The sequence below is a fragment of the Corvus cornix genome, chromosome 1, assembly GCF_000738735.6.
Source record: "Corvus cornix cornix isolate S_Up_H32 chromosome 1, ASM73873v5, whole genome shotgun sequence".
Lineage (NCBI taxonomy): Eukaryota > Metazoa > Chordata > Aves > Passeriformes > Corvidae > Corvus > Corvus cornix.
This window is the reverse complement of record NC_046332.1, coordinates 34,502,227-34,529,830: the sequence shown is the minus strand read 5'-3', so window position 1 is coordinate 34,529,830 and position 27,604 is coordinate 34,502,227. Positions and strand designations below refer to the sequence as shown.

At 39.3% G+C, this 27,604-nt stretch overlaps 1 protein-coding gene across 31 annotated transcripts in view; it reads right to left on the bottom strand.

Annotated features, from left to right (window-relative positions):
- Positions 1 to 27,604, bottom strand: part of DLG2 (discs large MAGUK scaffold protein 2) — a 1,001,253-nt gene that overhangs the window by 70,083 nt on the left and 903,566 nt on the right. For all 31 annotated transcript variants that reach the window (XM_039562448.1, XM_039562454.1, XM_039562457.1 and 28 more), the window contains one exon: positions 18,772 to 18,886. In XM_039562448.1, the coding sequence (XP_039418382.1) occupies positions 18,772 to 18,886 (115 nt within the window). The remainder of the gene's footprint in view (positions 1 to 18,771; positions 18,887 to 27,604) is intronic.

Sequence of the window (27,604 nt, the reverse complement as noted above, 5' to 3'; positions counted from 1 at the left end):
GCTGATATCATATCCATGCTGCCCACTGGAATCTCCAGAGTGCACTGTCCTAAAACCAAGTTTTCCACATTTGGCCTCTAAGGGAACCCAGTTTGCTCCAAAAGAGAGCTTGGGAGTAAACGAGCACTGCACTGTGAGGAATCAAGGCCCTGGGTGCAAAGTGGCCTGCAAGATTATCTGGCTTCCATAGTCATACCCAAAGAATTGTGCCACAGAAACATATTTTTAGAAATAATATCATTTTCTTGGTGAGGTAAAGCCATATCTAACATACCATATTGCAGCAGGTGGAAATCCTGTTTTGGAGTGAAATGAATTCATTCACGTGAATGTGGCTCACAAATTAACTATGATACTTTCTTTGCTAATCATTGATATTGTCTTTGAAATGGCCTCCTAGTTTAAGGGCTTCTTAAAAAGAAAATGGCAGCTCCAGCAATGTGAAATTCCAGGCTGGCATGTGATTTATTTTAGTTGTAGCTATGACTGTGATTGTAATTGCCTTGGACTTTCTTGGTGGTCGCTACTCAGAAAGCTTCAGATGATCCTGAAAATCAGGACCATTCCTAATCTCACCTCTTTGATAATCACTTGAAGTACAGTAAGGCAAAAGGTATTGAATACAGCCTATGATAAAACTTACTGGAGACTGATAGGTTACTCAAAGCTGAAAGTAAGATTCAGACTGATCAATTTTAATGCCTAAAATCAGCACAGATGGATTTTAAGCACCACAGCCCTATTGCAAAATTCAGAGTTTCTGCTCCTTCGGTGGACCAAGTGTTTTAGACTACATTTACCCTCACAAATTTGTGAGAAGCTGGATGTCTCTCTCTCTCACTTAAAATTTATGGAATTCACATTTAAGGCAGGGAAACATCCAGACTACATTTAACCCTATTTTATATATTTAAATCTTACTATGCTTTGAATATGCCTAACAAACATATACAAAAGTGAAAGCAGAAAGACCACAACAGGAGAGACCAATCCCATTCAAAAACACAGACATGATATTTACCTTTTTCTAGTAGTGGTTAGACACTTGAGTATGAGAAAGTCAAGATTTTGCTGCACCATCGGCTGAGGAAGTGGGAGATATAAATGCAGTTTCCTTAGCACACTGACAGGATTCAAATCTAGAACTCTCTCATCTTCATGAAATGTCTTAACCACCAGGTAGCCATTTTTGGAAAGGACATTTCTCACCTCTTCTCTTGAAAAGCACAGTGACTGAGGGGTCAGGTTGGTGAAAGTTTGGGAGAAACTTTCTAGATTCTTAGAAGGAGGAATGGAGTCTGAGGAATGCAGTGATGAATGAGCCGTCCTGATTGTCATCAATGATTCCAGGTTGGCTTTGACAAAACAGCAATAATGCAGGGAAAAATGCTCTTGCCAGATTGTTTTGCAAAATGTGAGGAACACCATCACCATCACCATTTCTTCCTCTTACATTTCAAACAACATTGCTGCTCAATAAAGTGCCTATCCTCATTTGTGGACCTTTGGTCTCAAATTCCTAAGAGCTGGTACCTAATATAGAGACTGAAACCAGGCTTTCAGCAAGAGGGAGAACTCAGATGTCTTCCAGAATTTAGTTTTTTCCATAAACTAAATCCAGGGCAGCATGTTTGAACTCAGCCCATCCCTAAGGTGTTGCCGCGCTCTGTAAGGGAGCTCCATTAAGGATGCATTTGGCCAAAGTCCCCGATTAGCACAGCAAAACTGAATTCCTTACTCAACACTTCCATTTACTGTACACAGAATTTATGTAACTAAGTTGGGCACCTTGGATCACCCTCTACGGACCATTATGAGATGCTGGGATGCCAGAGCTGGGCTCTTGTAGCTCATAAAATGGCTTGGAAGTTGAGTGCACTTCCATCAATTCTACAGGCAATTTTGAGTCAGTTCTGCTCCCTGCCTCTGCATCCTCCCCTTGAGGATTGCTTCTTCCTACAGCCACCTTGGAAAATGCTTTTAGCATTTTGGCAAAGTCAGTTCCAAGTTTCTCCCCCCATCAATCAGCAGCAATGATTTTATACATACTGCTAAATTCTTGGACCAAGAATTCTCCTTGAATGACACTGAAAACTATTCAGACTGGAAAGTGGTGGTTCAAGGTTTGACCTGTTCTGTAATGACTTGAGGGAGAACAAGAGTGTGACATGTTGCTGAATGGCAACATCAATTTCTTAAACACTATGCAGTGAGATCAATGAAAATAAATCAATGCTTCACTTAAAAATGGTGTCATGGAAAGAAGTCTCTTACTCTTTCCCTTAAGAGATAAAAAAGAGGTAAAGAACAGTTTTGATGCACAAATAACACAATAAACCAAATACTGGGAAAGTCCTAAAAAATGCATTACCCTCTTTCACAGATTGTCACCAAATGGGATTATCCCAAAGCTCACTTATTTTGCTCCCTGCTATTAAGAGGAGCAGCTTATCCCTGAGTTTTACAAAACAAAACCTAGAGGTTTACCAAATAAAATGAGATTATTGCCTGCCTACAGAGCATAAGGACAGGGATGAGGATCTAAAATAAGGTAGGAGTGATGTGACAGCAATGACAAGATTTATTATTACAAAGGTCTGGGGGAGCCAGAAAAAATCAGAACATTAAAACATAGGGACTATTACACTAGCATGCCTTGCTGCAATTTAAGCATTTCTTCATTTCCAGTTAAGATGAATCTGAAAGAAATGCTGCTGAAACACCATTATTTATATATTGTATTAGGTGTAGAAATATGTTTTCAAGTAGTTAAAATTAATTTGTTTCCTCATCCCACTTAATTAATTATGAAGGGTGAATTGTTGGAGAAGAGAGACCAGAAGCAGAAGGCATTCATGATGGTTTAATTATGTTTTAATTGATGTTTTATGAAATTTGAGAAACTGGCCAGATCACTGAATGGATGAGATTTTATTGTGATGCTCTTGTTATATCAAAGTGAATTGTGATGTTATTCAACTTAGCAGAATTCTTACAACACTAAAATCCATCGCTGATAAAAGTGTATTTTTTTCAATTACCATTTATTTGCATACTGATGCAATGACCTGAATGGACTAATCTTTGGAAGTGTAATCCCATTCTTTCTGAAATGCAGAAAGAACTGAATCCAAGTTAATCTAGAAAAATTCACTCGAAACACATCAGGGGACTGCAAGAGTGGAAATGTATATCAAGGGATGGACTATTATTTCAAAACTCTGCTCTAGGGAACAAGTACTGAGCAGTGGCAACTCACTAATTTGCTTCTCGCTCACCCCCCCCAATAATAGATTTCTGTGACTACAATCACAGTGAACATCCTCTAGGTTTGTGCATTTCAGCCTGTCCTACACAGCCAAAATCTTGTGCCCTTCACTCTGAGTGCCAGACAGACACAAAAGCATGGCTGTGAAGGGTTGAAAGATGTGAAATGTAATGACTATAGTTGTGCCACTGAAGGAAAGACCTGAAAAGTGTGACTGATGAGGACGTAGATAATGGATTAACTAACAAGCTGCCCATAGTCCATCAAAGAACATAATGGAAATTTCCCCAAGGTACCAGCAGCATACTGTGGAGAAGCATGTGGAGACCTGGAACTATCCAAATACAACATTAAAGAGATGAGTAGAGCAAGAACAGAACAGAGTGATGTTAATAATTTCATCTTACATGTATATTTAATGTATGCTAACCAATTAGAGCATAAAAAAAGGCACAACGGAACTGTCTTGCAGAAGAGGGAAATTGTGGAATCACTGTCCCTGCAAGAATTCACCAACTGTGTAGATGTGGTGCTCAGGGACATGGCTTAGTGGTGGACCTGGCAGTGCTGGTTTAATGGTTGGACAGAATGATCTTAGAGGTCTTTTCCAACCTTACTGATTCTGTGATTTAATGTACAGAGAACAGATAAAACATGAGTGAAGGAAAGATGCAACTTCAACTTTTAAAAGAATTTGATCTACAGGGCAGATGCTGCTGTGAGATGCTCGATCACTGACACACCGTGCAGTACACAGGGGCGGATACAGGGACAGCTCACAGGAGGAATTTAGAAACCTTGCCTAAGCAGGTAAGGGTTAGTTTTGGGAAAGCCAAAGCTTTAAGCACCCTGGTCTAGTGGAAGGTGTCCCTGCCTATGGCAGGGGGATGGAATTTATAGATGGTCTTTAAGGTCCCTTCCAACCCAAAATTTTCTATGATTCTATTAGATTATTGTAATTTTAAGCTGCAAATGCAGCTTAATGGAGTTAAGCTGTAAATGCTCTCCCTCCAAAAAAGCATGAGGTACAATTCAATAGGCCTTCAGGAAATGTAAAGAACAGCCCCCTTCTACAGAACATCATTGCACAGCAACCCAAAACTATAAACATCTAATTTTTTATTCTACCAAGGCAAATTTCCCATTAATCATCCATTAGGGAAGTCTATGTCAGGCAAAATATTGGTAGAGGAAACCTTAGCCTTGATGGTGGATGACTCTTTTCATCAGTGAAAAAAGCTAAGAAAACAGAAAATAAATTCTAAAATCAGCTAATAATCTCAAAGTTTCAATTATTCTTGTAATTGGGGATGATTATTCCCAAAATAATTGGGAATATAATATATATTGGGAAAATAATTCACAGTCTTGAAGTCCCAGCCTACCATGATTATTTAAAAAGTATTTATATTTTCATGCGAGCACTTCTCCAGATCTAATGACACTAAATTACTTCTGTTGGTACTTCATTCTTCCAAGAACAGTCTGCAGAGCTGATTTTTTAAAATGTTCTTTACCCCCCGTAGTCCTATTACCAGTGTGATCAGAGGTAAAACACAACATGAAAAACATATCCAGTGTTTCACTCTCAGTGAATGTTTTGAGTATTGCAAAGTTTCTGGTATAAAGATCACTCGAAGAGAATCTTATTGAAGTATTTCAATAAAATAAAATGTCAGCAGGTCTACTTTTTAGCAATACTCTAAGAGAGCATACATGCTGTCTTCCTGAACCTCTCTTGTGGGTGTAGTCTTTTTGGTACGTAATAAAGACACAATTACAAGAAATATTCCCTTTTTGCTGACTGAAAAGACTAAGTCCTTTACTTAAAAAGCTACAGCTCTGCAGAGAAGTAACAGCACTGAAAACACCATAGATTTACCTTTTTTTTCTTCTGCCTCTCATAGCAGAAATGGACAGAAGGCCAGGTACATGTTGTGCTTTTAAAGGAATGGATACAGTCATTTGTTGTCAATGGGGTTTTCCTCATGATTTTTTGTTCCAGTACCTTAATAATATGTCAGAAGTCAGGGGCAGAGAGAGACTGGATCATCCTTTTCTTAAACCTGTTGAGGTTTTCTTGTTTATGACACATTATAAAAGTACAACCAGAGCCTCAGTGATATTGACCCGAAACTGAAGCATTAGATGTACTCCTCTGATCCCATTAGAAAAACTTCCATTTGGGCTGCAATAAAAAACCCCCAACCTCTTTCACACTTCATATTCAGAAATCTCAACAATTTGATGTCAGACTCTTCAGAGTTAGGTGACTTAAATAGCCCAAGATGACTTATTAAAAATCTCTTTATCTCCAATAACTGCAATTGGGTGTCCTAAAAGGAACAAACAGCTCATTGTAGTGCTCCGGCATCACCTAATATCTCTTTAACAGTATAACTGTGTATCTTTAGGTCCTAAATCAAGGGAGAATCTGAGCTACTCAATTCCAGCATGATACCACTTATCTTCCTGGAGAAAGAGCTCGGATAGGATGGAAAATTCTTTGTGTGCTTTTAACAGGCAGAGATCTTCTAAACAGTAACTTGGAGTAAATTCCTGCTATCACTAAGATTTTTGTCTGAGCTATGGCAGTGTATGACTCCTCAATTCATGCCACATTACTGGTTATATTGAATGCAGATGGGGTTTACTGATTTTGTAGAAGACATAATTATTATGGAATATTTAATAAATAAATTTAGAGTATTTCCCATATTTCATATACTTATCCATCTGCTCTTCCAAAAGACAACAAAATTACCTTTCAAACTCATGTCCCCAGTTGCTCTGGAATATATTTAGAACTCAAGGCAAGCAGAAAAATGAGTGCAAATCTTTTGTGTAACCTGCTGGGGTAGGTAGTGCATTTCCATAGATGGAACACTAAAAGTACAACTGCAGCAGCTTAATATTTTATAAAATTTCCTTAAAAAGCAGCACTGAAATATGATTATAATTGAAGTGTCCTTTCCTAAAAACTCAAATGCCAACAAACAAAGTAGGGATTTTCCTTTCCTCATCTTAATGCAAATTAGAGCTGCTGCACCGAAGCAAGGAAATTATAGCAAGTAAGAAGTTTAGGGAGAGGAAACTTTAATCCTTCTGCACACTGTCCACATTAGAAGGGAATATATTCTTATGTCTGTCCAAGCCTGATGTCCTTAGGATGGCAATACAGAGAAATTAAAACTAAAGTAGCTGAAAATCCATCTACCATACAACACTTTCATACTCTATTGAGAGGAAAACAACCCCATTTTCTACAGGCTAAATTCAGCCATGATCCTTGCATTACACTGGATAATTTTCAAGTCATTAATTCAGTCAATTTGCCTATTCTTTCATATTTTCAGTAAGAAAAACATCCTGTCTGTTGATTATTTATTTTACAATCTTTTTCTCCAGACTTCTTACAGCCAAAGCTGTTGCAATCCTCATTAAAGGCAAAATTATCTGTTGAATTTTATCCAAATTTTAAAATTGTTTTGATATTCTTGAAGGAAACCTATATGTATGTATTTCTAAATGAATGACTATCTGCTGGTGGTGCAGCAGACAGACAAAGGCAGATAAATTGATCACTGAGGACACTTAAAAGAAAACCCTGTATTTCTAATCATATATTGTTTAAACATATTCTGAATTTTAACATCGAGCAATAATACAAATTAAAGTAAACTACAATCCTGAAACTATCAATTAAAAAAAGATGACTTTACTAACACAGTAGCTATAATAAAAGGTCATACTTCTTGGCCTGTGCAGAAAGACAGCATATGATTCAAATATTGAAAGAAATTATTAGCCATTTGATGAATGAGATCAAATCTACAGGAAAGAATAGTTATTTACCACTAAACCAGTGAAACTCACCTCGCTGCCAGGTGTCATATCTGTTTTTCATGGGAGTTAATAATCTGTAGTTATTGGACCTGCAGCAGGAGATGCGGTGAGCTGTGGACTGCAAATTGAGCCATCATCTTCTAGCAGTAACCACTAAGATTTGGCCAGACAGTAAGCCCAACACAGAAATTGATATGAAGTGTCTCATGGTCCACATCTATTAATTCATATTTTGTTCTTACTGATGTTCTAATTAATTATTAAAGTATAAGTAGATGAAGAGATTGTCAAAGACTTATCAAGAAAATTTACGTCCAGTTCAGTTTTGGTGAAAGATCTGCTAAAGTTCACAAGACTTTCAAGATGAATCCACATGTAAATATCAACGATGAAAGAGGAATTCTTATTTTTACTCCTGGAACATCTCATGATTCTGGCTTGAAACCAGAGTAAAGACTGAGTAAAGACCTTAATTGCAGTATAGGTAGGGTTAACTGAAGCAGAATGAAACCTGTGTAAATCAGATCTGAAGAAGTGCCATGCATTGAAGTCATGCTGTAACTCATAACTCCAGAAGATGCTTTAGGAACTTAGCTCTGACCTTGACAATGTTCCTGCAGCTCATCCTTTTTTCTGTAAAGAAGACCAGGTATGAAATCAGGACCAGACACCAGTGCCCTAAACAATATAATGTGATAAATTTGCTATTAAATTAGGAACAAGTGGATGTCATAAAAATGTGTCTGTAATGTCATGTCTCGATGAAACACTGGGCACAGTGACTCTGAGATCAAATCTACTTTCCAGGGTATCTCTTGGGACATTACATCCACAGCTTCTCCCTGCAGCAGATCATTCTTGTCACAACAGCTCTCCATGGACGTGGCAGTGCTCTGCCAGCCAGTGTAGGAAAGGAAAAATAACTTTCAATGCTTATACTGAAAGGGCAATTGCATTTGGAATCTGCAAACCCTGTTAGAAACACTGCTTCTACCTTGTTTCCTGCAGTGCTTCTGAAAATGATTTTGATACTGTCTAGTCTCAATCTATTTTCAAGATGGGTTCACAAAGAAACCTGTTTCCTTGTCCATAAATACATGAAGAAACCATAGACATTTTTCAAACCTAAGCTCTACTTCTTTTACAAGAGTAGCTCCTGAAGTGTTCTCAGGAAAATGGAACATGACAGACAAAGTCATACTGGCTGGGTACAGATGGGAACAGTGGAAAGGACTGAAATACAGCTTTGAATCTTGAACCATCTGCAAGAAAGTGGCAAAATACTGCTTGATGGCCATTAGGCTGTGCTTTCATCTTGGTAACCTATGATCCTTTTCTCTCCAAATTGTCTTACAGTCTCTGCTGAAAGGAGTAATTACTACAGTGGATATCTGCAGCCTCTACCTGGACTCTAAAACGTTTCAAGGACATCAAGGGGAAAAAGCCTGTCTGCAGAGATAGTGTTTTTTAAAAGAAAAAGGTTACAGATCTTTCCATCTCCCAGAGTGCAATAAATATTGATACTTTCTGGAAATGGGAAGGACAGGTATCGTTAGTAGCACACTAAGGTAAAAACTATTCCAACCTGACATAACTAAAATCTAAGTGGTTAGAAATATGAGGTTATAAAAACCCCAAAGCCTTCTATATTGTTAAGTAACTTTTTCTGCCCTAATTTTTTCCCAAAGCTTTCAGCTGCTGCCCACTATGCCAGGACCCTTTTAAACAACTTGCAGGAAGATGTAGGAGCAGAAATAGCAACGTGTTATTGCCTTCTCTGTGGGCAGGGCTTTGTACAGGAGTAGATATTATGCTGTGCTAAGCAGGTGTGTTGATGATTGTGGCAGCCCAATATATTGGGTGAAGGAATGTGGTTACCTTCGAGGTAAATTAAAAAGCATAAGAAATAGAATCTGTGGAAAGTGGGTGAATGTTTAATTATTATAACTCCTATTTGGTGAGGAACATCTGGTAAACTCTTCACCAGATAACTCTGATAGTCTTATTTGCTACATTAGTAGATAAAGCAATTAGTGCAGGAAGTTTGAAGAGAAGAATGAACCACACATAATCAGAATCTTCACAAGAGATGAAGTCAGAGACACGGCAGAATGCAGAGGTACACACACACATATATATAACACACACAGAGATGTGTTGATCTCAATTAATTTTTTACTGAATATGAGGCACATTCAGAGAGGATCAAATCCAACTTGTCAACACTGGTATACAAGAGGGACAGAGATGGGGCAAGTAGTGCAAGACCTGCTGGGGCTGGCACGCTGAGCTGGGTCACCTTGGACACCACCTTTAAGTATCAACCAGTCCCACACAAGCACCACTCACAGCAGAAATAGTAAAGCAGCTGCATCTAAAGCAGGGTTTACTCAACAGGATGTCAGTGAAGCCTGGGAGGACCTGATTAGTACTTTTTTTCCTGTTACAAGAATGGGGTGGCAGTGAATGACCAAATGGAGTTCCTGAGGAACTCCTTATGATCCCCAATTCAGGTAGGCAATTCCCCAGATCCTCCCAGGCCCACCATAGCATTATTACAGTAATTTCTATTTCTAATGAGAAGTAAAAGGGTCAGAAAAGACTACTGGTCCCACTTAGCTTCATCACTTAACTCGGCTGGGCTCCCTCTCCATAGATGGACTTCCTTGCAGTGAGACCAAAGATGCTCCTCATTTGTCTTTATTGAAAGCAATTTTGTATGCAGATTCCCACTACTTTTTTCAGCAGTGTTATGTCCTGTTTCACACTTTTCTCAGCTTTGTTTCAACACAGCCGATTTGGAGAGCCTGTTCTACAGTGGCTTTATGACTTCTCTGTATAAGATTTCAGGTAGAAAACTCTTCAATAGGGCCAAGCACCTTCTTTCTCTCACATTAGCCACTGTGCTGTGTGCCAGTGCACATATTTAGGTTTCCAACTTTGACTGTACTCACACAAGCTTTTATTTCAATAGGCTCTCCTCTCTATGTTCACGCTCTAAGCTACTGGCTTGTACTTTTCCAGTTGAGAGCAGCATAAACTGATGGTGTCCTATTATAACTGTTGACATGGAAACATCATAAGCAACTACTTGTTGGATCAGACTGCTATTTCACAGAGAACACACACTGCTTAAATGCATGTTTTGCTGACTCACTTTCAGCCATTTTAAGCCACAGACAGTTTATCTTCACTCTCCTGTCCCCACCCTGCACCGATGGATCATGTTCAGATTTCTGCTTAGAAATGAGGCTGAAACTGTGCCTATCTTGGGTTATAAAAATTTCAAACAAATCCTACTCCCACATAAGGCCAGGATCTTCATCCTCATCATCTTCTGGTTTGGATATTATCCTAGCTGATAATAGAAAGCTAACACTTTCTAGTCTCTGAAGCAGAAAGCAGGCAATCCCTCTAGGGAATGGAAAAGCACAATATGTGTGCAATGAAAAGATATTAAGGCATCACTTAAGGAAAGAAAAAGGTGTGCTGCTTCTGTAGAGCAGACATCACGTCAAGCACATTACCTGTTCTGAGACATTATTTTAATAACTTATGAAACAGAACAATACGAAAAATGGCCACAAGTATGTACTATTTATGCCTACTGAAGTTGCTAATAGAAAAGCTGCTTCACACCAGGCACTAATAATTCAGCACTGAGAACACGATTCCAGGTCTGAGCCAGTTTTTTAAAATACGCAGAAGTTTTACTGAAAATATAAAGATAAGATAACTTAGGCAAGAATGGCTTTGAAAAGGAGCTGCTTTGTATTCTGTTTTCTATTCTGAACTTCAGGCAGAATGTGTTATCTCCGATTCCTGCAGGCTGTGGTTGATTCACAGGGGGCTCCGTCCTTCCAAGTGCTCAGTACAGTGTGCAATAGCTCATAATCTTGAACACAAACTAGTCAATGATTTGCAAAGCCACAACCACATAGAAATACATCTGCTTTTTGCCCCTTTTTGACACAGCTGGAGAAACACCCATTGATAAAAGGCTTGCTGAGCTGTTGGTTCATGCTGCAGCTAACAATGCATTGCACCCTGTCTCTGGGAAGGATTGGCTGAACTCATTACATACCCGGTACCTAAGAGCAGCAGATATGATAAACATGAAGATGTGAAGGAGAGAGCTGGTGTCAGACACAGAGATGAGACTGCTTGACTGATGTGTTTACATGTTCAGTTTTCACTCTCCATTAACTGCTTTGTCTTTGTCTGTGAAACATTACGAAGAATTGCAAACAAACATCATTTTTTCCTTAACTGTTCATTAGTATCAACACTGCAAAAAAGTATCAGATGAATAAGAATTGCAGTGACTGTTAGCAAAAAGTGTAATTGCTTGTGAGGTGGCTAATAGTTTCAACTGACTGTATATTAAATATATCGATTTTCACAGTCCTAGGGTATTGGTGAGACATATTTTGTTGTATTTACAGCATCACATTTTAGGGTGGATTTTTTTAGCACCAGACTGCCATCAAACTATAAACCTGAAGGCCTTTGAATTGTGAGTAGTCCACGATTAATAATTCTCACATGCATCTTTCAGCTGAGAGTGGCATAAGCATTGTGAGTCTTAGGACACCTCAGTTAAGGACCTGTGAAAATTTCACAGGCATAATACAAAGAACTGTGAAATGCTCACAGTTCCCACCGACACCAAGAGGCCACCTTAAAAAAAAGCCCAACAAAACAGTTTCTCTCCAGATATCCTCTGTTCTTCAATTTTCAGTTGAAATTTTTAATTTCTCATTTGCTCTGTTATTAGCAGAAGAATGATGAGCACGGTAATTTTTGCAAATGCCTCTAAGCATATAAACAGGATGTATTTTGCAAGAAAATATTAGATTTGCTTTGCCAAAGACAAGAGTTGGTTTCATCTTCCTTTTTCACTTTACAGATAATCACATGTCCTGTAAGCCAGATGCTTTTTCTCTAAACATGAAATTCAATGCAATAAATAACAACTACATATTTCCCATTGTATTAGGTGGTTCTTGTATTCCAGCAAATCCCTCATCCTCCTCAGTTCCTCAGTGTTTCTGATAATTAATGAAGACCTGAGTGAACAGTTACTCAGTGATGCAGTTCAGGTCTTGAATGTCCCCCCAGGGAAAAGGTTTCTAAAGCACACAGAGTGACCCTCCTTGCTTTGAAAAATAAAGATTTACACTATTTCCTTGGTTCTGAATCTGAGCAGCTCTCACTGAAGCCAGGGAGAATATTTGTGCCAGGAGGATCTGGAAAAGATTCTTATTTTCAGAGAAAGAACTGTTAAAAAGCAGTAATTGAATATTCAGAAACTCTCACTTAACCAGGACATGTGAAATGAGTGACATTCCAACATTTCCAGCCTGAAAAGGAATTTCAAGTCCAATAAGCCCTTTCACAAATTGAGTTTTTGTGTGTGTACCTATCTGGCCATTTCCAAACATGTCTGCATTATGCCATTTATGATACATTTTCTGAACGCATGTTTCCATTCTGTGCTACAATTTGGACCATTCAATTGCCCAGGAATCTGAGGTAAGTGAAAAAACTGTACTAAAATTCCATTCTCCTCCACTTACTGTTCAGTAAAGGGAATTCTAATAGTTCTATCATGCCATTAAAGTACACGCATGGCTATGTAAGCTGTAGCTATTTCCTCATTAAAACAAACACAAAAAATAATGTCTAGGTGCCAAGCTCACTTACATTTGCTCTCCAGAAATCTGTACTGGCCTACAGTGCTGCAAAACCTGAAAGAAACTACAGTTCAGATGCTCCCAGATGCTGGAGTCTTAAACTCATCCAGCTTGATGACCGTGTACTGAGTGTCTGTGGATCCTCAGTAGCGCTAAATAAAGTGACAAATGAATTCAGAAGGAATTCTGGGGAATAAGAATACGAGCAAAAAACCAGCCCAATTAAACAAGACTGTTGGTGTTTCTAATCTATGTCACAGAAGAATGCACAGAAACAGTCAGAAGCCTGATGTTACAGCTCCTAGATAAGCATATGAACACTCGTGTGTGTGTGTGTGAGAGAGAGCAAAGCAGAAAGATTGTCAGTGTGTGTGGGATTCAGGTCACATAACCTGAAGTGTCTCTAATATTGATGTTTACATCTCAGCTAATCACCTGAGGCTCCTTCCACTCAACTGTGAGAAAGAGACATTTTTAGGGCATGATTCGCCTGTGCAATTTTAGATGTCTACTTCTGGATGACATCAATTGTACTCCGAAAGTGCCAAGTGCACTCCATTGACTCAAGAGAGATACTAGGCAACTCGCTTAAGTGAAGATTTTTGCAATGTGTATGTAGATATAGCATGTAATTAACACTAATGTATCTATTTGGATTTTCTTTATATATATATAATATATACACACGCACATATACATCTCTCAAAAAAATATTCTCTCTCCTGGTAATGAGTATTTAATCATGACTTTCATAGCTCTCTCTGGTTTCCTCAGTACCTCCTTCTGGAAACCCCGGCGCAATTACCTCTTCATGGCATTTCTCCTTCCAGACCTACATACTAGAGCTATCCATCACCCAGTCTGTGCTCAGGTTTCACTACCATGATGTCTCCACAAATTGCATTTCTCAGGTGGATTTCAGACTGCATTGCAACTGGCTGTGCAGATTCCCAAGAGAATTCTGCCCACGGAGCCTTGACCTGATGTTCACTAGCCTGTGGAGGTTCACTGCCTCAGAGAAGATGGGAAGACTGAATGGTATTTGTAACAGACATTGCATAAAACCAGCCCTGGATATCAGATTCAATCTTCACAAACTGCCTCTACTGAATTTCAATTGTAGCTCTGAAAAATTCAAAACTGAGAATTTCTGTGATCTGTTGAAAATCAAAGTCTCTCTAGCAGAAGATGTCCCTGCCCATGGCAGGGGTTTGAAACCAGGTGATGTTTAAGGTCTCTTCTAACCCAAACCATCTATGAATTTATGATATGGCAACATGCTAATTCCTAAGTTCAGGAAATTTGTATAAAGCTGTTTAATACCTACTGGAGAATCCATTGTGCTAGGAATGAGAGTAAACCACCCAAAGTACCTCAGCTTTGACTACCCTTTGCTGATGCTAAGTTGTGATGGCAAATCTCCAGATTCTTCCTCATGGCTCAATAAAAAATGAACCAGAACACACACATTTTTATCACATAATACTGTGTGTTTGTAAGGCCCATATCTATCACAGCTATGAAATGCTTAGCACTAATTCCAGTCAGAAGAAGAAAAAAATGTAGTGGACTAAGGGACACCCCTTTGCATTGTGCACATTTTTTATAAATAGTGCAACATGGACTGGAAATAAAACGGTTGATCGTAAGCTTCTTCAACTTATTGGGAAGAGCCCTTCCCACTGTAGTGCTCTTCCCTGCACAGTGGAGAAGCAGCTTCAGAACCACTTCTGACACTGCAGTCCTGCCCCAGCCCTGATTTCCATCCCCAAACTTACAGCCAGCTGTACCATCCATTTTGTACTGATATATTTGAAAGTAGTGCTGAAGCTGAAATAGCTGCATTTCAGTACGATCAACCAGTCCCTTCATAGATGGCAACAAGGAGCCCTGAGGAGGTGAAATCATGTCTGGTCACTGACAGCACTGAACAGATTTTAAACAGAGAAGTGGCGGTGAAAGGGCTGGGGGGTGTGAAGCTTTTGAATTATTTCTGCACAGTGATAAACCTCCACAGCGCCTGGTTGTGGCTTTAGACAACTGGATTTTTTAAACACAAACATTGTTTCAGAAGTTGTCTGGTTTGAATAAAGCTTAAATGGTGCAGTGACTGTTTATTCTAAGTGTATCTCACTAATTTTCATCTGTAAACCAAAACCAGACTCTAAGACAGCAGTTTTGGATGCCAGATAATTCCTGAAGACCTTTTCTTTGCATGTATTGTGGCAATTACTGAAGTGGCTACTCTTCTCCTCAGCAATCTAACACAAGTATTTTAAGCTCAGGAATAATCTAGTAAAACAACAGGAAAGCCACTCAAGCTCTCAGTTTCCTTCAAAGCTTGGAAGTTAAAGTTTCAGTGGCTGCTCCAATTCAACAAATGTTTTAAAGGACTGTACTTCTCTGATGCTTAACTCTTCAAAAGCCTGTCATGTTCCATAGCCTGTGAGTTAAATAACATGATCTGGCACTTCCTAAGAGTAGCAACAGTAACCATATGTAGCCTAAAAATTTTGACTATTGATATGGACCAAGAAGGACAAAGTAAAGTGTGTATTTATTTCAAGACAAGCAAATATATATATCTTACAAGAGCAGATTTTAAAATCTTGAGCTGAAAAGACAAAAAGGAAGACACGAATTTGCATAAGACCCTGCTATGCATGTATATAGCACAACATCTAGATGGTGATGGGTTTGTTTACTCTCCTTGTTGATCATGAGCTGATGACTGAATTCCAATGACTTAAAAATGATAACAGCAGATTTTTTTAGCCTACCATTGCAGTTAGTGAATTCAATTTAAATTCATTCACTTTCACCACCAAATAAAGCATGAATAATAACATTTTCTACATTTCCTATCTATTCTCTCACTTTCTGCATTTCTTTTTGTATTTCTTTTCCTCAGATTTAGTGACAAAGTATTTGTAGGCTCCTAAAAGGATTAAAAGCATTTCCTACTGCTCCATCCTTCCCCAGAGTCTCATACTTTGCCTTTAATATTGTGGACTCTCTGATGACATCTGAAAAAGAGATACACGATCTGTGATACAAAAGGACCAGGTAGTACTGAAAAAAAAAAAATCAGGAAATTTGTGGGAAATATTCCAGGAGGTGTCAGAGAGACAGACTAGGATAAAGAAAGAAAAAATAATACAAAACTGAAACACCAGAGTATGCAGAGATAAAGGATGTCATGCCAAAGAGCTACACAGTTTCTCTGAACAAATAATTCTCGATCTCTTTCCTGTGTTGTACACTCCTGAAGTGAGACTTTTAACTGCTTTGAGCCACCTACTTCTAGTCCTACATTCAACCCTTTAACCACATATTACATTTTGCCTCACTTAATTTAATATAGCTTATTTCACATCTCTCAATGCTATGCTTTTTTGGTAGGGGCTGGATGGGGAAATCACGGACTGTAAGGTAAAGAAAACCTTGTATCAAATGAACCCCACATACACTGGCATAACTGTAGCTTTATTTTTTCTCACCCTCTTTTGCTGGCTTTTCTATGAGCAGGTAATGACACTTATTTTCAATTATTACAACCTATCTGGATCTTAATTTATTTCCTGGTGTTGCCTAGAATATAGTGATTTGCTTCAATTCAGCTTTCTGCTTAAAAAATAATCATGCTTGCCGTACTCAGTGAAGGACAGCAAAATCACTACATCCCAAAGAAAGGAAAACAGCAAACTTGAATCATAAACTTGGCATTACAGCTAGAGATTTACAACAACATATGGTCATTTGCCTCTAGCTCTCTTGCACATGCTGACTAAAATAATCCATTGAAACAGAAATGTCCTGAGTTGTAAAAATAGAAACCAAATGCTAGATCCTAGCTTTTCACATGGGCCCTGCCAGTAAAGAGTATCCATAAAGAGAAAATTTTCATCTCTGAAAACAAGTACATTTTTGAGCCCACATTTATTTTTCCTTAGTGCCTAACATAAACATAAGCTACCTTTGTAATTAGTGTATATGAACTGAACCAACAGCGACAGGCCATAAGGCTGCAGGTGCTACTGTACTACAAACACGTTATGGCAATATGTAGGATACAGAGCCTCTCAAACAGGCTGCTCAGACATGGACACAGCCAATTGTGTGGTTTTGAGTGAAAAAAGTAAATGCTAACAAAAGTGACTGAGGCTTTTGTGGTTTTCTGCTTCAGAGGTTTGGGGCATTTGTTACAACGATTCTGGAATAAAAGAACAGGTTTTGCATTTGTGGTTTGGGAAGTGCCATTTAGATAAGCAGCTAAGACATCAAAGGCTCCTGCAGTGAAGCACCAGGGCATAGCAGCTTAGTGAGACAGACCACAGCCAGAATTCATGAACTAGCAGAAAACCAGGCTCATCAGTGCACACAGAGAAATACTGTACAGAAGAGCTAGGCTCATCCAGATGCAGCACAGACATCTCAGCTTTGCTCAGAGTGCAGGTTAATAAGCTGCAGCTCTCAGCAGAGCGTACCAGGTCAGTGCTCGCACTGGGGGGATCAAGCTTTGTTGCAGTTCAAACTGCAGTAAGGTGTTCAGGACCCAGCGTTAACCCTTTATGTGTACACCTCAATTAACCTGCAGTTGCTGGCTTGGACTTCTCGCACCATTACTCCCCACATTTTGGGTTCCTAGCTTACCTTGAGAAAGAAAGCTTGGATCTATCCATCCTTACACACACAATTGTGGCTTTTCATAAAATGCAAATTCAGGGAGCTGACTAAAGCTCTTGACAAAAAAGTCACTCTGTTTGGTCTGGAAAAAAACTTACTTCAGGTCAGAGAAGGCTAGAGATGCATTGAAAACTTCAACACTTCTAATCTGACCTTGCCCAACAGCAACATCACTGGTAAGAGTGATCCATATCCCTTCAGTCATTGCTCCTTCTGACAGCAGTACCAATTAGTGCTTCATGTGGTTGTTGCCCATTAGAATAAGACCCTTCATGCTAACATTTTAGTTTTCCCTTCCTTCTCTGCTACCTTACTCCTTCACACTGAGAGCATAATGACAAAATGTAGAATTTAGCCTTAATTGGATCTCTGCAATGTTATCACCTGAATTAGCTCCCCTGTGAATAATTATTACTGCCTAGAGGCTGACAAATTGCTTCCCTCTACTTCGTGATTGTCAGGAATTTCAAATTATATACTGAGCATGGGAAGGATGGAGAGGACAAAGGGGAGAGTGAAAATGAAAGCCTAGAGAAGCATAATTATTAAGATTATTAAAATACTTGACAGAGTCCCATAGTCTCCATGAGTCCCAAAAGGGGTGAGTGACAGCGAGAATTTTGCTGGGGCAATTGGGCAACACCCAGTCCAGCAAGAGACTCGTAGAGTCAAAGTGAAACTACAGCCACTGCTCACAGTAAATTACAAAGGTAATTCCTTTGTTATTCACTACCTCATTTACGCTGTGGACAGCAGCTTGTTTGCCATCTCATCTGCACATTTGATCTTGCTAGGTAGATGGCAAACTCTTTGCAGCATAGACTGCTAGAAGGGTGAACATACACAAGGGGATAGCAGCAGATTGCCATGCATTTAGAATAGCTATAAGAGTTCGTGTTTTGCAAGAAAAACGTTTTGGCAAAAAGGTGCTCTTTCTGAGAACACTCATTCCATGTCTGGGCAAGACCTCACACGGAAGGAAATACTCCACAATATCCATCTCAGATACTGACAGAGCTAAAAAATCTCATAAATCCAAATCACTATAAAAGTATAATGGTCTTTGCAAATTACTCTAAATGGTCAAATAGGGCAAATAGGACTTTTATCCATTTTGTCATTAATGATGCTGTGCTTGTAAGATGGATGCATTTCTCAGTTTGTTTCAAGGCAGTTCCTCAGACTTCTTTCCTACGTTGCCAAACCAACAACACACATCAGGCATAGACAGAGTAGCTGGTGACATATTCCCAGGAGAAGACTCTTCCTGCTTACCTGACATACAGTGACCTCTTCTGATTAGTCCTCAGGGAGCCAGACCCAGAACTCATGCTGTGATTCATCATCTGCTCACGCAGGTCATGGATTTTTGCCTCAAATCGAGCGTACTCTAAGGAGATAAGAAAACCCCAGAGAACAGAGATATTTTAGTTTTCTTGACCTATATAATCATTAGGGCTGCTAAATGCAAATTAACATTAAATTAATGAGTGTAAGGCATGTCTTGAAAATTGAGGTCTCATAGAACCTTGCGCTAATGTATTATCTTAGGTAAATATATGCCCTTTTTATTGTGGTACCTGAATATTTCAACACCAACTAGGTGAGGAATCAGATATCTACACCCACGGTCCTGCAGCTTCAGGAAAGGAAAGGAGGTTTAAAGCGTGTTAACAAGTATCTCTCAGTCTGTGGGAAGGATGTTGAAAGCAGTTTTGCACTGTATCGTTCCTCCTTCCAATTCCTTGTTAGGGTCAGTGGGACGGTGCACTAAAGTTACTAATGAGTCAAGCAATTACTGTAAAATCCCGTCAAAATGAAGGAGATATTTCCAAGTCAAATTATCCCCAAAGCAGCTGGCAATTCACTGTATGAGCAATCAGCCACCTTATTTACTCTGCCCACTGAGGCTTGGGCTCTGTTCATTTTAAATAGGTGGAACCGTATCTTGGTCTTAGGGTGGGTGATCCCAGAAACTCCAAACCTCACCTGCATAACAGCGGCACAGAACTACCCCCCCACCCTGTTCACCTCCACAGTTCTACTGGTAGCTCTGCAAAATGTTACGACCTGCTGCCCAGCAACACGGCATAAGCTAGAGCCGTATCATTTGGTGAGACTCCTCTCTGACAGAAACACAGCCTTGTCAATTGTCCCTCCAGCTGCCATGTTCCCCTTGTTCATTGTGTGACCCACAAGTTTGGTTTGCAAGAAGAGAGGTTGAGATTTTGGAGACAAGCTCTAATTCCTTGAAACTGAGAACCTCCGGCAGCACAGAGAGCCATAATTCAACCTAAACCCGGGGAATCTACTGATGTGAGCTATAAGACTAAGCTGAGGGGGTGTGCAAAATACATTTCAGTGAGTCAGTGACACTTAAAAGAGTAAGATGTTGCAGACTGATGCCAGCAAAGAGAAGATGATGTTCCCTGCACCTCAATGTTTTATTTCACTGATGCCTTCAAAAGAAGGGTCCCTTTCCCCACAGCAATGCTAAAGCAGAAGTGGAACCAGCACACAAGGTTTCCTCCCTTAAAGGATGGAGGTACATCCCACCAGATCACACCGTGTCCCAGCTTAAGCAAATAAATCTTTACAGAGCATTTATAACCCATTGGTCTGCATCTTGTTTGTTGCTGTTTGAGCTACATGAAAATGCTGTAAGACAGCAACATTCGCATTTTCTCCTAGAAGAACTCAGCATTATTTTTGTTTGATCATTTTCTGTTCCTACTGGCTCACTTCCCAGAACGTCTAGATGCTTTGCAACAACTAATTCATTTTATTCAGTGCACTCTACATTTTCATTGGGTAATAACACCTGACCTTTACAAGATCTCCCATTTTGCACAGACACTAGCCACCTTCAAGCTGGCTTAGCAGAGTGGTTTGATTTGGGGTTTTGTGTTTGGGCTTTTCCCCTCCTTCTCTCTTGACACATTTTGCCTCCCTTTCCACTGAGCCTCCTTGGCATTACCTACTCAGTCTGTTAAGTGACAGTGGCTACTTTGCTCGTCAGTTGGGAACCACTGCTGTGGTATGACTCTTCAGTCTTCCCACATACCTATGACTTCACTGACTGCAACTGAAATTCTGTATGTCAGGAGAAGAGAAACTCCTACATGCAGACTGTATTTTAGATTTATTCTACAGCTTGTTTCTTGCTCATTTCTTTCACCCAGAGTGCATATTTAAACTTAGAGATTTAAAAGCACAAATTCTCAGTGGATCTAAGGCTCCTACAAACTGGTGGGTTTTTTTAAGTGGAGTTGAGTTGTGCAGGGTTTACCTCAGTGCAGGATTTAAGCTTGCTCTATGTGAGTCATATTTGTTCTAATCCCCTGCTTTAGAATTTATTTAGTAAATAATCATCTTCTGAGCAAAGCTTTGTTTAGCTTATATTTCATTACAACGAATCTAACATTTCTTCTTGGCAAATAGGAAAGGTGATCTTAAGGACCAGATCTTGCGTTTCTCTTCCTCATACAACATCAGGCCTACACAAACAGATAGAATATTACAACTGTAAGGGTTGTTACTAGCTCTCTTTCAGTTATGGTGGATACACTTAAGAAGACAGTAAACATACGGTGTAATTCATCTTCTTTAACATTTTACATCTGGGCAATGCCAAAGATATGAATGATCTACAGCAGAGCAACTTTCCCTTTAATAAGCATCCACATCCCAGGCTGACTCTGTATGTAAGGTGTGGGAGTAACTCCCAGATTTAGACACCAATCTGGAGAGTGAGAAGAGAGGACTGAAACTCTGATTTTCTCTAGCACAGCATCCAGCTATTTGCAACTTGAACATCAGATACTCAAATGACTACAGTTTGGTCAGATGATGATATTATTGCTTGTGCTCTGACTTTAGAGCACACTTGTAATTTAACCATTTTTAACTGACTGTAAACTTATTCTGAATTCAAGAATCTCTCTCTTTCTGGGAGATCTCTTGAAACCACAAGACATATTAAAAATTTTCTAATAAGTGTGTGATGTAAGCTCAAGGTTCAAGGTCCTCCTCCCTGCTTGACATAAAAAATTACTGAAGTACTAATGATATTCTGTTACTTTGTTTCTTGAGATGGTTTTTTCCTCTAGATTTAAACTCATAGATAATTTGAAAAAAACCAAATTTATGGGACTGTATTTTCCTACTGTACCTTCACATTTTTGTGTAAAAAATACTGAAATGTACACTTCTCCCTTTCTCTTGGCAAATGCCCGGACCAAAAATTGCATGTCCATCAATGCAGGCAGTATTTAACTCAGCTCAGATCAGTATCTTTAATCTCAGTCCTCCTAGTACTTCTACTGATTCCTAGATGCTACAGTGACAGCTGCATTTGAAATGTGAACAGAAAAATAAAGAGTGATGCTCTGCCATCAGAACTGCTGTGGTAGTTCTGCCTACTGGGAAAGTGTCCTTTTTCCTTAACACTTCTTTGTACGTTGGATCATTTGACGGGAGCTGTTTCCTAATAGTTTTGCATTTGTTAGGTGTGAATAGGGACAGTGCTAAAGTCCAGAAAAGCACTTCATGCTTCCTTCAAATTCAGCACTGAATCTAAATAACACACTTTCAAGGCTCCTACTCAAACTAAATAACACACTTTCAAGGCTCCTACTCAATTAAAAGGACACTGAGGTTGTGACATACTGACAAAAAATACAGTTAAAGCTGATTCACTAATTTCATGCTCTTTGGAGAAAGGGAAGAACACAGAACATGTTGCTACTGGAATGCTTCATTAGCAAAACTTCCCAAATTTGACTTATTACAGTCCATCTGCAAAGATCCTACCTGTTGCCTGATTTAGTAACCATTTAACAACTCTGGTAGCTTAAGAATCTGATAAAGCTACACATTAGGCTAAAAGGGCAAATGGGGGAGCAAACTGTAACCTGTATTATTTCTGGGGTCAGAACGGATGATCCAGCGGTTTGTGCTGGCCTGTGGCTCTGGGACTGTTGCTGTAAGAAACAGGGCAAATGGGGTGGAGGGAAGTGCTTGTTCATACACCAGTTTAGAGCTGGACCAGGGCTCAGGGCAGTGTAGGCAGACCTGAATTTGGCTGTCCCAAAGACACAGATAGCACTCATTGCCCCTGGACAGGTGGCACTGGATGTGGGAGAGGAGATTGCTGCTGTGAGAAGTGGCCCAGCTACAGGGAGAGCAAGACCATCTTTCAGGGCAATGCTGCCACAGGCAAATCCTCATTGTGCCAAGAGTCTGTTGGCTCCACTCAGCTCTCCAGTCAGTGAGGAGAGAGAGGAGAGTCAGCTTGAATGGCTACAATGTGAAGTGCCCCAAGCCAACCAAGGCCAAACCAGCATATTTATCAAATAAAGACACCAGTTTGAAGAACTACTGTTTGTCTGCTTCATACATTCCCTAGACTGAATCAATGGAGTAAATGGAGCTGGTGATTTTCCTTCTACCTCATTCCAACACCTTGCCAAGTGCTGTATCTGGGACTCATACATATTCTAACCTTCAAATATTGAAGCAATCCTTTCCTTTCCAAAGCACTTGGACATGTTGAAAGGACTGGATAGATCTTTGGGAGTAAACTTCAAACACCTGGAAACTTCTCCTTTGCTCACATACTGAGAAATCAAAGCAAGGTAAATGGACAGCCCTGTTTAAAAAAAACATCTAAAACCTCATATCCAAAGACTGATACACTTCATGTTTAGCTGGCCAAGATCAAAAAACTCTGATCTACAAAATCTTGCCTAATCCACTTAGGTATCCCAGGGGATGCAGATACCAAAGGTTTTACTGCTGAAGTGATTTAGATACCTAAAATTCTGCCAACTCATCCACCCACTGTGCAAGTGGGCACCTACATGACGGGAAGGAATTGTTTTAACACACAGACACCCCTCCCTTTTGAGCTTTCTACTGACTCTCTTTGGGCATCCATGGTCAGACTTGGTAGGAGAACTTCTGTGAGTCTGATTACTTAACACTTAAGTGTCTCCATGAATCATGAGTCTCTCCAAATATCATGAGTTTGTGAGATCCGTGATGGATGCAAAGACAATAAGGACAGTTTGGGATGAGTTTTGTTGCGACGACCTTTCACATACATGGAGCAAGGACTTCTTCTATTAATATAAGCAGTATATTGAAATTTTAGTTTAAAAGTTTTCAAAATGAGTTCAGAAATGGACTAAAAGGCTGAGAATACAAAAAACACTTGAGAATACACGAAAGCTGCTGGAAGTCTTAGATGCTTTTGAGAGCTCAAAAATGAAAACAAGAAAGTAAACCTCAAAATCAAATAATTTCTGAATACAAAAATACCAAAGATGGAGATATTATATCTGACAGTTTGATGCTAATTTTTGGTCATAGAAATAAAGAATATCTATGTTAAATGAATAAATATTCTGCAGTTTTTGTATGAGAAAAAACTGCAGAATTTTACAAAGCTACACCACTGTTATTTTTCACTTTATGTTTATAACAAAAATTGTAGTATTGATTGAATTTAGAGAACATGATAACAAAAAAAGCCCTGATCCTATAAGTAAAGCACAGTTAAGAAACTGAAATGCTGACATACGATACAACAGTGAAAATACTATTTCAGCAACCCAGTCCATGTCTTTATCACTTGAATGCTTTTAGTGCTGGCCCCTTTAGAGAGACAGCAATTCTTTCTGTCAGCCAGCAGCAGCTTTGCTTTTCTGCATAAGTCAGGATAATCACTGTTTGCTTCTAGACAATAACAGATTTACTAAAAAGTAGAAACTCAAGCTGGAAAGTAACACTGGAACTGCTCAATTTTAACAGACTACACATCTTAAAAAAAACCCAAACCCCAAAACACAAATAAACGAGGAAGGCATTAATAAGAGAACTTTATCACCTCAAAGAAAGTGTGCTAATAGCTCTAGAAACTATAATAAAGGAGCCAGATCAGCTTCTCTGTCAATATCAATTGAGCATAATTTCAGTGGATCCAGGCCAGCTTAAACCTTCTCAGATTTTCTTCTGTTCTGTTTATGGGAACACAAATTGTATGCTTCCATGTTGAGTCATGAACTTATTGCCTTGGACATCTGAGACAGTGATGTGCATAAGACTATTATCATCATACTATTATTTATGCTATTTATTTAAATATTTTTTCCTTTGCCCCCTCTTAGCAAGTGTCTTGGCTTTAAGATTTAAAATAATAACACACTTTTTCCTAGAGTGAGTGTTCTTCCATTCCCGCCCACAGTGTTGCCCCGTCACCACTGTTTTTGTACTTGGAGGTGAGAGGAAGGTGAGAAGACCAGCATCAAGACTTCCGAGTACTGGGTCTGGTTCTTCTTTTCCACAGATTTACAGTGTGAAGCTGTGTGAGCCAGAACGAGTCAGTCTCATCATCCTATGACAGCTATGCAGAGATAAGGCTGCCACATTAACACTGTGTCTTTGGCTATGCCTGCCAAGGGCCCAGCATCGTACAACCCTGGAAGCCTTTGAAACTACTCTAATACACATGGAAAGTGAACAAGTGTACAAAAAGACATGAACTGATAATACTAGTATTTTATGTCTTCTCTTTAGAAATTTTTTTTTAACGTTTGAGTCAATTTTTTTTGCTGAAAGTACCCTTTTTAGATGATATGGGGTTCAATTCTATAGCTGTCTGATGTTGCAAGCATTTACACAGCAGGTTAATGATGGTGACAAATCTTGTGGTAATCTGTGGTAATTTTGTAAGAAATAAACAAACATGCAGTGGTTAGGTACAGTTCATCGTACCTTTGGCTCCTTTCTCTTCCTCTGCCGTGTCTGATGTTTGCCACTGCCAGGGACACAGCCCTGTACAAAGCCGGCTTGGGATTTTATATCTTATGGCAAACGCTATGCTTTTAATAAATCCAAAAAATCAGTTAAATTTACTATCAGCTAAATTCATGACTCAACAGCAAAAACCTGCACACATTTTTGATGCTGCAGTGGGCCTTACTGACTGGAGAAAGTGCTGCTCAAAAAGCCTTGCTCCCTTCATGATGCACTGAATAACAGAACAAGTGATACTGCTATTTCTTATCAGTCATACAGCTCCCTTGAGCTCATTCAAAGGAAATTAAAAACACAGATTTCAATACTAGGGAAGCAAAGACACATTCACATTTTATTAGGTTTTATTACTTTGAATATATCTACCTGTTTTTATTGAAATATTTTCCATACCCATTTTCAGGAACCTTTCAGAAATAATGACACAGGCATATTTACTGATTTTACTGATTGCTCTGCACTTTAAAACTTCAGCACAGTAGGGCTATTAATGTCTTTATTCTTTCATATTGGTTGGTTGTCTCCCTTTACCAATATACAGCTATGTACATTTCAGCCTGTATTCTAATTAGAAGTTCACCCTACGTATTTGTTCTGCAGCTGGATTGCTTGCCTTAATATCACCACTAAATTTATTTTCTTTTGCTTTATTACTGAGTATAATGCTTTCTCCATGTGTTACACCATTAGATACAGTCCTCATTTTGTGTTAGTTGTGAAAAGACCCCTGAAAATATATCTTCTGTCCATGATACATTCAGGAGACTAATAACATGTTCTACTTCTAGACACAGGGAATATAATTCCAAGCCAAAGTAGTCTCTAGAAGTTTTAGATTCAAAGAGTCTCTTCCTCCTAATGAAAGAGATGTACTAAAACAAATCAAGCTATTACTGAGCAAAAGAACTATGTATCCTACTGAGGTGTTATTCTACCTGCTCTCTTAAAGCCTACCCTTGGTTCAGGAAGTGTCAGCTTGGACCTTCTCAGATGGAAATTTCTTCAACTTCTTCCAACCACTGAAGAAAACTCCAAGCAATTCAACAGCTTTTGAAAATAACCCCTCACAAGACTTTGAGGAGTTTTATCCTGCACTGAATTTTACTGCATTCTCAAAAAATAACCTCCCTCTTATTTTGCCTGATGCACCCTGAACTAAACAGGAGTGTTTGTGGCACTCTAATTCCCTGAGGCCCAGACCGAGCTAACATTTTGGATAACATGTTGTGTGTACATGTTGTGTGTACACATGTATGTACACTTGTTGTGTGCACACATGTCCTAGAAGGGGCAAGGCGAATAAAGAGCAGAGTTTCAGATCTGAAGCAGCCATACCCCTACACATGGTCTGCCTTGGCAGCACAGTGTGAGATCTTGGAAAAGTTGGACACATCTCTTCAGCCCTGGCATCCAACTTGCACAGCCATGCTCACCCAGAAGAGCAGCTTATGACTCATTAACCTTGATAGCTCTGTAGGAATTACTGTTTTGTACAGTGCAGACACATTTCAAGAAATCTCTGGTGTTTTAGGCACAAAATGACTCTGTCAAGGTGAAAAAAAAAAAAAAAACACAAAAGCACTTCCCTGCCTCGGAATCCTCTTTCTTCAACAAACATTTATGTGAGACATTGCAAAGGAACAAAACCTACTTTCTATTAATAGCTAAGCTAATTCATTTAGTTATTTTGATGCTTCAGGCTAGTGGTGGAAGACCATATTTTCAGAAATTTATTCAATTTCCATGATTCCCCATCCAAAATCATTGCCCTGGGGCATGTGTTACTTATTTTTGCTTCGTTGTTTTTTTCTTGCTTCTGCTTTTTACCAAGCGTAGTTCTATTTCTTGGGAGCTGAGCACATTTCACTGATATCTTAATGAAGATGCTGGCTTAGCTTGCTTAAGACATGAGTTGGGCATGAAGAAACAACACAGAGCTGACCACTTCTAGAGTTTCCCAGGCCTGGCAATACTGGGAAGGCAGTTTGGTATTCTCAGCTAACCCTGTAACTACCTTGGGTAGGTATTCCTCTTTTCCAGATTGTAAATGATGGCAAATGATTCCTACCTGCCTTCAGCTGTTTATAAATTTCCTCCTGAGTGTCCCACCTGTCAGCTACATGGTACATGTGAGTGTTTTCAAATCCCTCTCAATGAGAATGAACGAGCTTAGCCTGTGTTCTCTATTTACACTAACCTGGCTGAGTCTGACTGATCCAGAATGGAAAGCACTCTGACACAAGTATATGGATACAGAGCTGGGAGCACACTGGGGCAGATGGCATCTGCC